The sequence below is a fragment of the Saccopteryx bilineata genome, chromosome 5 (assembly GCF_036850765.1).
Source record: "Saccopteryx bilineata isolate mSacBil1 chromosome 5, mSacBil1_pri_phased_curated, whole genome shotgun sequence".
NCBI classification, from domain to species: Eukaryota; Metazoa; Chordata; class Mammalia; order Chiroptera; family Emballonuridae; genus Saccopteryx; species Saccopteryx bilineata.
In genome coordinates this window covers 143,066,282-143,078,446 of record NC_089494.1, presented here as the reverse complement: position 1 = coordinate 143,078,446, position 12,165 = coordinate 143,066,282, and the positions used below count along the sequence as shown (strand labels likewise).

Sequence of the window (12,165 nt, the reverse complement as noted above, 5' to 3'; positions counted from 1 at the left end):
TAATTAGATGTTCATGTAAAGTTTTTTTATACTATGTATTAAAATGCTATTAAAATAACATGTGACAAGCTATTTGAGCCCCATTCTTTTTTACTGAATATGCCTTAAATGGTAACAGCTGATTAAATTTTTATTGCTTTGATCTGCTCTAAAGACAGTATTCTCCCACTCCTACCCACCCCCACCTTTTTCCCACTGTCTTGGAATTCTAAAGTGTCCTAAAAGCAATGTAACAGTTATAGGACTAGATACCTAAATTATTTTAGAACTATTCTAAATTAGAACTATTCTAAATTATACAAAAACACTATTCAATTCAATCAGCATTACGTAGCAACCTCTGTACATCAGCATTGAGAGAGCAAAACACAGGCATAAATTATTTCATGAATAATTAAAATGAAAGCACCCAATATTATATGAAAGAGGTAGATCTTACCTGGATTAGATGAGGCAATGCTTTTAGTGTAAGGCAAAACCAAATCCCCACCTTGCATGGAAGCAAATCATGCCATTGTGGTTTCATCAGTAATCTAAAGGGAAAACAAAAGCAAAGATACAAAATACAGAGAGAAAGTTGGGAGGCAAAACAGTTTTAGATAGATTGTGATTTCTGTTTTGAATGGCTCTTTCAACAACAAAAAAAGAGAAAATTTTCAATAAAATATTTATAATGTTATCACTTGTTCTGACTTATTCTATCATGAAATATAGCAGTTATAACAAATGCAGTATGAAGAGCAAGTAAGAGAAGAAAGGTTTGGGGAAAAGAGAACCCTAATCAAGTTATAAAGACAAAATAACAAAAGTTCTCTCTCTTTCCAAACTAACTTTTCATCAGTTCTGCAAAATGAATTCTCAAACCTTATGATTACTTCAGTTATAAAAGGCTAAATAAACATCATCAGAGTGTTCCCAAGTGCTGACAAGCAGAAATGAAGACTGTAGCATAAACAAACCAATACATAAAAATTAATGTCATTTGCAGTTCACTGAAGCATTACTCACTGATGTCATCAGAACAGAAGATAGGCAGAATAGTCTCTGATCTCCATCTCACATTGATCTAGTTCTGTCCTGCTGTGTGAACTATTTAAACCCTTTATTTCTTTCTATGAATTAATAGAAGAAATGGTGGTATCTTTTCAAGTGTTCTACATATCATTGCCTCTGCATATATTGTCCCTCCTGAGCTAAACACTACATGATAGATTCATGTAATAATATTTTGTCTCTAAAGTTCAGTATACAAATTTTAAACTACAGGAATCTGGAGGTTTACTTACTTAAATATATATTAACACTTGACAAGGGGAAAATACTTGTAGAACTTTTGCTTAAGATCAGAATTTGTCTCACAAACTAATATGGCATATTAGTCTTTTATAAACCTAGTACAGATATAAATGTTAACATATCTGAAATGGATATACGGATGAAATTGAAGTACATTAAAGAAATATTATAAAACAGTTTCATCTTATAAAATATTTTTATATGTTCCCACCTTTCATTTTTTTCTGAAGCACCAAGTTTTGATAAATCCATACTCTTGCCGCCTGTCTTTTTTTTCTTTTCTCTCTTTTTTCTACTAAGCAGTTCATCCTTAATGTGGAAAGAATTATGGTTACAGGTTATCATTAACATGTACTCTTCAAATGTTGTCAAGAGTCTAATATAAAGAGTAAACATTACAGAGGAACATTTATGCAAATGTATGTAGGGTCCAACATGATTAAGCAAAATCATCAATCTTTAACAATAACTGTTGCCATGGTATCCAGTCCTTAAACACACATGAAGTTTAGCACTGTCAGTCATGTCTATCTCCATAGCAATCAAAGTTTCCTAAGATGAGAAAGCATTCAAGTTACTTTTTCTCATTCATTCAACTTTTTAAAAAAGAATGAGTAAGTAGATGCTATTCATAAATACTGATGTTTGATTATCTTTTGCATATAAACCACTATAGCAGAATAAAATATGAATTTATTAGAATAAGAAAAATGTAATATTTTTTAAACCAACTAATCTCTGAAATCATTAAATTATACTCATTTCAACTCTTAAAACCTTTTAATGTAAACAGTTTATGTAAGAGCCTGTGACATAAAAATTTCTAAAATCATTTTGACATAAAAATATTTCTATTTTGAAGGCGATAGTTAAGAAAACATGGCTCTAGGTTCTACCTTCTAATTTTCAATTAGATATTGGGGTTTTCACAAAATTTTACAAACTCAATGACAAATTTTTAAAAAGTAGAGAATTTCCTTCTTATGTCCTGGGTTCATTTTGACTTAGAAATATATCAAACACTAACTACTGAGCACAAAACTATTATGAGAAGTATTTGTAGAAACACTGAAAACTAAATGTTTGAAATTCCATATAAAATTAAAAAGCCTAGATCATTTGATTTATTACAATACCTACCAGTTGTTTTTCCAGGTAGATTGACCATACCACAGCATAATGACCAACTGTGAGAATAATGAACAGCAGGAATGCCAGCTCAGCATTGCTCATTTTTCTCACCCGCCGGTAGTAGAATACAGGCTGTCGCCAATCTGGAAGTCCATTGATCAGAATATCATCATACCTACAGTAGCAAATATAACAGGTTTTCATGGAAACTTTGAAGTAAAAGTAAAAAACATTATTAGTATCCATATTTTAAAAATGGAGAAAGAAAAGAATTTCTCCAAAATAAATAACATTATTTTAAATTATCAGCATTACAATGTCCTGTAAGTTGAAAGTTGAAAACACTATATGCAGGTCCAGTCACACACAACCTACAAAAGGCTATATAGTAATACATACACTGTGGACACTAGCTCTTGTGTTTTCACAGCATCCCAATGATGTGACTTCTGGAATGACATCTGAGCCAAAGGAGACACTCAGTCTGCCTCTATCACAGTTGGCTGTAAAGACCCCATCACAGAAGTCAGCAACAAAAGGAAGGCTCTCAATGAAAGAAAAATCAAGATAAGAGCTCTATTTTTTACCATAAATTATACATTAATTAAATCAAATTCAGGGTAACTTTTCTAGTCAATCCTTCTATTTCCACCTTTTAACTATGGTTCAAGGTTGAAGTAACTCTATTATTTTACCATAGCTTCTTAATGATATAAAAGCCTATAAAATGAGCATCTTTTAATTTTGTATTGCTCACATTCCTTTAGAGAATTAAAAAATCGCCAAATTTTTTTTGCTCTGAACATTGATTATTCTGATATTCCATTATTATTAATAATTTAAGTTGATCTAAAAGTCAGTCAATGTTCAGAAAGAGATGTGGAAACAGCCTACGTATACGTCAGCTTTCTCAATAAAACTACTTATTTGTAAACATTTCAGTGAGAATTTCCAATTTTGGGTTTTGCTGGAAGAAAAAAAAAGCTTTCCTAGTTATTCATATTAAATTAGCTTTCTTTAAAGTAAAATTTCAACTGAATTTAAATTTACCTTTCAGATAGTTATTGAGGCAAATATTTTTTAAGCTTAAAAATGAGGAGTAATATTTATAACTGTAAAACTCAAAATGGTCACAAACAAACACTGTTCAAAATATACAACCTGTTAGTTGAACACAACTCATTAAATATTCTAATCACACTATTTCCAGAATTAAATCTTCACCGAAAGGCCTAATTTGGTGCAACACATTGACCAAAATATTTTAATTAAAAATATTCTGAGTTAGTTGCAGGCCTAATTACAGGAATAGAAATAGGGCCTATATTGTCAGGCAGGTCAGTAGAACTCAGTAGTAGGTTTTTCTCAAGTAAATTGACCGATCTAAGAATAATAGCGCAGCTGCTAAACTGCCAGTCTTGACATGTAAATCAATTTAAATGCAACAACTGCAGTAGCTACTTTGATAGTTATTAAATTGATACCTTGGAGATATGCTGGGAAAAAAAGCAGACGATTTATTACAGGCAACTTCTCTTTTTCAGAACAAAAACACTGCTTATAAATTCAAAATATATTTTATTAGCAAATCTAGAAAACCTGACTTTTAGATCAACTTAAATTATTAATAATAATGGAATATCAGAATAATCAATGTTCAGAGCAAAGGACATTAGTACTAAACTCTTAAAAGGCAAACTCTGTAGTGTACAAGAGTCTACAAATTAAAGTATGGTTGTGTAGTGGCTGGACTGGAAAATTTTCGATGTTTAAATATTCTCCTGTTTCAATATTACAGCAATTCTTCAACATGAATATCAAAACATAATATGATTTCATCAAAAGTTATCATTCCTTTCCTCAAAAATTTACACTTAACTCTATCTCTGTAACAATGGACTCATTTTAAATTAGAAATGGATTGGCAAAAATGTTTCAAGTGGTATAATGCAAGATTACAAATGAATAAAATCCAATGAATGTTAAGTCTTGAATTTATTCTAAATCTACATTCCACTTCAGATTTGTTGAGGGGAACAAATGGTGACTATAAAAATCATTATTTTCAGCTAACCTCTCCCCTGAAATAACTTCACGTAAAAAATGTGGTTATTAATAAAGAACACCTAAGAAAGCAGTGACCATTTCCTAAGAACATTACCAAGTATTAAATTTGATCTGTATTGAAAGAAAACACAGCGGGACCCATAGTTATGAATCTCATATCAGTTTATCACCATCACTGTTGAAACATTGTCTCTCTTAACAGTTATTATTTTCTACCCCACATATAAATTGTGTTCACTGTACAGCTCAATTCTAGATAGCAAAATTTCATGCATTGAACACATTAAAAAGAACTAGATATTTACTAGGCTATGGCTGTCATTCTAAACAGTCTCCAAAGATTAAGCTTAGAATCAATGCTCTATTGATTTTACTATCAATGAACATTATGGCTCATACAACTGGCCATTTTAAGGGAAGATAGCTTCTATTATAGTTCACTTTTTAGAATACATGCTGTTAAAAGATATCACTGCTTTTCTGAAACACTGAAAAAAAGATATTTTTAAAAATATACAGACACTATATTTATAAATTATTTAAGAAAAAATGTTGTGTTGACAATACATAACACTTAAAATATCACTATAATATGCTTTTCTATATTTTACACATACACTATTAAAATATTCTGTAACTGAGTGCATACAAACTGCTCTTAACATTTTGGTAAAACCAGGTGAGAATGTACATATTATCAATGTGTTCTAAGAACACACAAAAGTAACTCTCTGTGATGAAAATATCAGCAATGCAAAAAATCATATGGAGCTAAAATAAAGGCATTCATTATCCTGGGTTTTAAAACATTAATTGATCAATTTCACATATTCAACATATAGCCTAATATATGTGTTTACTTTGTCTGATTTTCTTAAAATGTACATGATGGACATAAAACAATGGTTACATGCTCATTAGTGAGTTCCATTCTACAATCTGCAATTCATGCTATATATGTAGCCTAATATAACCACTGGAAAGCAAGTAAATATAAAAATGTTTAAATTACCAATAGAAAAAAATTAATGTAAATTTTAAAAAGCTTATTTTGAAATATAAAACAGTAACTAAGAAACTAAAATAGAAAATGTGCATATTATGAATAAATATGTAAATAATCCTAGCATTTGCCTGGAGTGTGAAATATTTACCATACATATTTTGAACTTTTAGTTTAACACAGTAAATAATATCTACTTAGGTGATATTTTGACCTTACAGTTAAAATTGTATGACGATCATAAATAGAAAACAAGTCTAATTTAATTTGTCTTACTCTCCTTTATAAAATCTATATGTATATGTACACCAAAACTTGCAGTACACAGCACTTTAAATATTGTCTACAATAAGTTTTATATTTCCTAATTGAGGAAAGTTCTAAGATTTCTTATACTTAGGTAAATGTCTGTTTTTATTCAAACAGACCTGGAATCAAATTTACAATAACTAGGTAATAGATTTGTGAAAGTTCAGCAAATTAACACTGAGATAACTATAGTTTTCATCATTGGATGTGTAAATAAAACAGGATTTTATTTAATAAACTAAAAAAATACATACAACTTTTATAAATGTAGTATGATAAAATAGATTAAAAAATTGGAGTTGCATAACTGGGTTAGTAAAAGGAAATTGGTTAAAAGTTTATAATAGACTTCAAACAAAAGTAAATATGCTAATATTACCACAGCACATTTTAGTATATATATGTAATGAATGACTGGTGTCTAACCAGCACTTTCTCTATTTCAGCTAATACTCAGGGCACTTGTATATATATTTATGTCAGAACATAGCTGAGCTGCTATTTCCCCAAATAAACAAGTTACTTAAGGAGTTTAAAATCGGCTGCTAAGTTAGGCTTTTTTACACTAACCACCAGCAAAACATGTTATTTTTCACATTATCATCTATGCCTTTGGGAAGAAAAAAGGCTTAAAAGTTTCTTCACAATTGTACTCTTAGGAATCTACCCAAGAGAAAAGAAAAACATCTGTTCACACAAAGATTTGTATGTGAATATTCATGATACCATTGTTCATCACAGCCAAGAAGTGGAAACAAACTAAGTATCTATCAGCTGGTAACAGATAAAAAGTCATAGCTGGAACACTATTCAGCAGTAAAAAAGAAAGAACTACTACTGCAATATGGATGTACCTCAAAAACATTATAACAGAAAGAAGCCAGAAGCAAAACACTACATATCACATGATTTCATTAATATAAATAGTCCAGAAAAGATAAACTTAGAGGATACAAAAAGATCAGCAATTGCCTAGGGCTGTGGTCAGAGGAGGGACTGCTTGCAAATGAGCCAGAGGAAGTGTTTTGAGGTGATCATGTTCTAAAACTAGACTGTGGTAGTTTGCCCAATTCTGTAAATTCATTATAAATCACTGAGTTGTACATTTAAAACAGGTGACTTTTATGATATGTAAGTTTTATCTAAATAAAGCTGTTTTAAAAATAAAAATTGTCTTTTCCTTTAAAAAGTAAAAATTGTTTATTTCATTGCTATCCCTTTTTCTATCAAAATTTTAAAAGATGCACCTGATTTCAGTGAAAACAAAATTATTTGTAAGAAAAATTAGTAGGAAAACATGTCTAAGACAATTTTCCAAACTGCAAATTCCTGGAAGGTTACACATTTAAAAACATTTATTTAATAACTATTTATAATAATTATGATACCAAAAAGCATTTTTAAATACCAGTGTAAGACAATCTTCTTTAGAAGATAAAACTGACTATGCTTTTTCTTCTCTCTAAAGGAATTATAAACATTAGGTAATTGTCTGTAAAGGTGATTTCTTCTATATGTTTAAATACTCATAGGTCACCTGGCCTTGGGCGCAAGTTTTAGAAGAGTGATTCTTAGCTTGATTAGTTAAGACTTTTGCCTCAGGGAAAAGCAGTTATCAAAGACTTACTTGTCCCTAAGGGGTATAAATACTACAGCTGTTTGTGTAACTGTCAGAACTATTTTTTCTAACATTGTGAATGTAAAGGGTACTAATTCTAAAAAGATAATGTTAGATGAGCCTACATTAATTTATAAGAAGTGATTTGTTCTGAAAAGAGATAAATGATTTCAGTAATTGAAAGAAATTGTTAAAAAGTTTACTAATTTTTAAGAAAACAGCAACCAAAAAGACAAAATCTGATGCCAAAGATGTAGGGAGACTAAATAAAGCTATCTTTACAGATACAGTCTTGATCTGTGAAACAAAATTTGGCTCAGTGAGAGAAATCAACTAGAAAATATGCATGGAATGACCAACACTTCTTTCAACATACTTCTAGGACTCTTTCAACACTATGGATTATCTCAAACTAGAGGAATGCTGGACTAACGCCAGCCCTTGTTATGAAGCAGAGAACACTTCAAGAGAGTATCCTGAGTCCTTGCTTTGCAATCTGACAAACCAAGGTATTCAAATTAGAGTTAGGATGAAAACCAAGAGTAGTAGCTAACATTTTAGGATATGGTATAATTGCAGATAATATATTTGAAGAATGATTCAAAATGTCACATGGCTTAATTTGGGGGGGCTGTCTTTAAGATACATTAGCATCCATATTAGCTGGCGTTAGCCTAAAATCTCAAATACCTATTTTTTTCTTCAAAGGTACATTTTCAAACTGTGGATTGTAGCCCATTAGTAGTTCTTAATCAATTCAGTGGATCACAACCAGCATTCTTTTGTTGTATTTTTTTTAATTTTTAAATTTTATTTATTTTTTACAGAGACAGAGAGTGAGTCAGAGAGAGGGATAGACAGGGACAGACAGAAAGGAACGGACAGAGATGAGAAGCATCAATCATTAGTTTTTCATTGCGCGTTGCAACACCTTAGTTGTTCATTGATTGCTTTCTCATATGTGCCTTGACTGCGGGCCTTCAGCAGACCGAGTAACCCCTTGCTGGAGCCAGCGACCTTGTGTTCAAGCTGGTGGGCTTTTGCTCAAACCAGATGAGCCCGTGCTCAAGCTGGCGACCTCGGGGTCTTGAACCTGGGTCCTCGCCAACCCAGTCCGATGCTCTATCCACTGCGCCACCGCCTGGTCAGGCAGCATTGGTTTTTTTAAATGACTAGTCTAACCTAGAAAAATATCAGTCTTTCACACACACAGAAAAAGAAAGTGTTTTGTGCAATTTTTGTTTCGTGTGTGTGTGTGTGTGTGTGTGTGTGTGAGTGTGCGTGTGTCCTAAGGCATGCAAAATGTATTTATTATTGTGGGTCTGACTGTAAAAAGCCTTGAAGCCCACTGCAACACTGTCTACATTCCACACATTCTGAATTAGAGATAGGGGCCTCTAAAGTCACCAGCACTGTAAACTGCTGTATAAATAAATATATTACTACTCTTCTGAAGGGGGCATGGAGAAGTCTCCCAGTGAGGGGCTGCCTCCACTAACTAACCTTAAATACAGAATCACTGGAGCAGAGGAAAGGAAGGAAAGCAAGCAAAAAAAAAAAAAAATAGAAGCAAAAATTTTTCTTTCACTCCTGTCTTCTATACACTCATACAAGTCTGTTCTCTCAGATAAACTGGGTTTATTATTTCATGAGAGGAAACATCAAGAGACAGTAACAGCTTGAATATCACTAACAGCCTAATTCCAAAACATTTAAGGAACAGGAAAGAAAAAAAGGACCAATAAACACAGATAGAAGCTATTACTGATAGATCAGAATGAATGGACATTTGTTGAAGTCAAGTGGTATTTCTATTTCCCAAGGCCTACACACTTGTTCAAAATCTTACCTAATGAAGCCATGACTTGCTAATATTCTGACTCATGATCCTGAACTCTTTAAGTATTGAATCAGCCTAGTGAATATTTTCAATATAAATTAACTCTGCTCTAAAAATACATTTTAAAAACATTGCACATCTTGAAAGAAACAAAAATAAAATACTAACTTAATAATAAACTGTTTAATGAGACAATTTTTCCCTGTATAAACGGAGACATTAAACTATCTTAATTCAAAAGCAGAAATAAACACTTACCTCTGCCTTCGCTCATCATCCTTTAAAACTTCATAAATGGCCACCAACTAAAACAGAAGCATTATTTTAAAATAAAAACTCTCACCTATAAAAAAATCACTTAGGAAGGTGAATACACTATAATACACATGCAGAAAACCCCATGTGCTCATAAATGAAATGAACAGATAAAACCTTAATTGTAAGTAATGTTTTATGTTTTTAGTAGCACTTAAAAAGGTTAACAATGCTTGATAGCAAAGTAAATTTTTGTGAAAGATGCAAAAGTAATAATTATTTTAAAATTTGCTTGTTAAAAGCAAAAGCTGTAATTTAGACAAGAAAATTATGACAATTATTACCCTCCAAGAATTTAGATTCTAATATTAAAAATGTTGGTAAAAACATATTTAATATAAAACTGACTAAACATACATATATTTATAAATTACATACTCATTTTCAAATGGTATTAGTCTACATGTAAGTTACTATTTCTACCATAAGTAAGCCTTTATAAATCTGTCACAAACATAACAGTATATTTCACTTACTTGTCTAAACTGAGTTTCTGCATTTTCATCTTTATTCTTGTCTGGATGCAAAATTAATGAAAGCTTACGATATGCTTTTCTAATGTCTGTAGATGAAGCATCCTGGAAATGGTGGGGGAGGTGAAAAACACAAAGCAAACTTTGTCAGAAAAAGAAATTCCCAGAACCTTGTTAAGATCTGAGAAGACAGCCAACCAAGTGCAGGACCCCAGGCAATGTAATTTGAGCAATCAGTCTAACAACCAAGCTATGCAACTGGTTTGCCCCACATGACTGAACAATTATTCAATCTAATTTGGCTCTCTTCTTAACTTTCGTTACCATACAATCATTTAAAGAAGACAGTATTTGGCAAAACTTTTCAAACACTTGCCTTCCTATAATTCACCAATAATTTTTTCAGTAATTAAGCGATCAAAAAGAGGCAAATTAAAAATTAATACATCTGCATGTCTTCAAAGGTCTTTATATGAGAATCTTAAAGCCAGTTTCTGAATCCCAGGCCTACCATATGTGGTGTCTTCATAGTTATTTATATTGAACAACAACTTACGGAATCTCAATTTCACATGTCAAGAGTATGCCTCAATAAGCATACTAAAAGAAACCAGTTAAAACTGCATTTATCCAAAATAATTACAGTTAAAAGCTGTTACATATATTGTACTTAATACTTTTTTATTTTTAGTACTTTAGAGGATGTTTTTAATGGTGTCCAGTTTCCACAGTCTGGTTTGCAAAAATAAATTTGCCTACTATTTATGTGCTACTAATATAGTTTAAATTTATTTAAAAGATCATGATAGTTCAATATGAGTACTTTGGATTAAGTGGATATTAAAATTACATTTTATGTAATCCTGTGTGCACAGGTAAACTCAGAACATCATTTTACATGGCAATTATAAAATATATTAATAAATAATAATAAAATACAATAACAAAGAACACACTGTTAAATTGGGATTAAAACTTTATCTCCACCAAGTTCAAAAGTTCTTCTAATAACAAACATGTCTGTAGTGGGACAAATGACAGTAAAGTTGCTTATTAAATTTTATCTAATTTTTGTGCTGAATATTTGTCCAATTAACTCCTAAAAAGTTAAAATGACTAAAAAAATTAAACAGAAAACAAAAATCTGCATACCTGAGACTAAATAACTATTAAAGAAATAGAGTTGAAAAGAAGCAAAGTAAGACTATAATTAGTCTGTCAAGCTTTCCTTTATAAACCACTATTTTCATTAACAGTGCTCTGGGGCTTATTGCTACAGGCTATCAATCAGCTTCAACTTAGGTGTGAATATTTTTGTGACTTGTGGAGGGCTGAGGAACTATAAAATTAGCAGAGTAACATTTGTGGGTAGTATAGTTATATTTTCATTCTAATTTGCTAAATGGAATTGATGTATTCTCTATACCTAAATAATAGTTAACATGTAGTAGAAAAGGATGATGATTATTTACTGAAAATCTGTGATGGAAATTTTGTTGAGCCAAGAGGTCATGTGAAATGAATAATAATTTGGGACATTCATTTTAGATTTTATTAAATTGTGACTATATGGTAGAAGAATTCCAAAAGTAGATCTCTTACAAAATAAGAGCTTATGTATTTTCTTGTGTTACAAATTAGTATATGCTCATTATGGAGAATCTATGACTTACTTAAAAATAAAAATAAGTCACCTAAGGTATTTCTCTTCCTTCAGTCTTGCTGTGCTGACCCCAATCCTCCATTTTGTTTTGTCATAGTATGCACCTTAACCGTAAATGTGACCAGATGGCTCTCCTATTTCAAACCCTTCAATAACTACCATCCGTCTTTTCCAATCTTTTTAGCTTTATCTCCCACTATCTTGGTCCTCCATCCTCCTGGTTGACTAGATCACTACACATTGGGAGGCTGTTTCCCTAATGTGTAATAATCTTTTGTTTTGCACCCAGCTGTAGATTCAGTTTTCTCCTAAGGAATGAACCTCTTAACTACACACAAATATTGCCTGCTTATTTTCCTCTTAATAATCTGTCTACTAGGGTTATTTCACCAATAAGTACTACCCTAAGTTGATAGAACTGAAAACCTCATAGATTTCCCTACAAAGACA

General features: G+C 31.3%; 1 protein-coding gene across 1 annotated transcript in view; it reads right to left on the bottom strand.

Moving 5' to 3' along the window:
• The window catches only part of DNAJC1 (DnaJ heat shock protein family (Hsp40) member C1), a 241,089-nt gene that overhangs the window by 124,301 nt on the left and 104,623 nt on the right, over positions 1-12,165 (bottom strand). The window contains exons 2-6 of the mRNA XM_066280951.1: positions 10,056-10,157; positions 9,523-9,569; positions 2,437-2,602; positions 1,508-1,605; positions 440-533 (exon numbers count right to left, since the gene is read on the bottom strand). Of these exons, the coding sequence (XP_066137048.1) occupies positions 440-533; positions 1,508-1,605; positions 2,437-2,602; positions 9,523-9,569; positions 10,056-10,157 (507 nt within the window). The remainder of the gene's footprint in view (positions 1-439; positions 534-1,507; positions 1,606-2,436; positions 2,603-9,522; positions 9,570-10,055; positions 10,158-12,165) is intronic.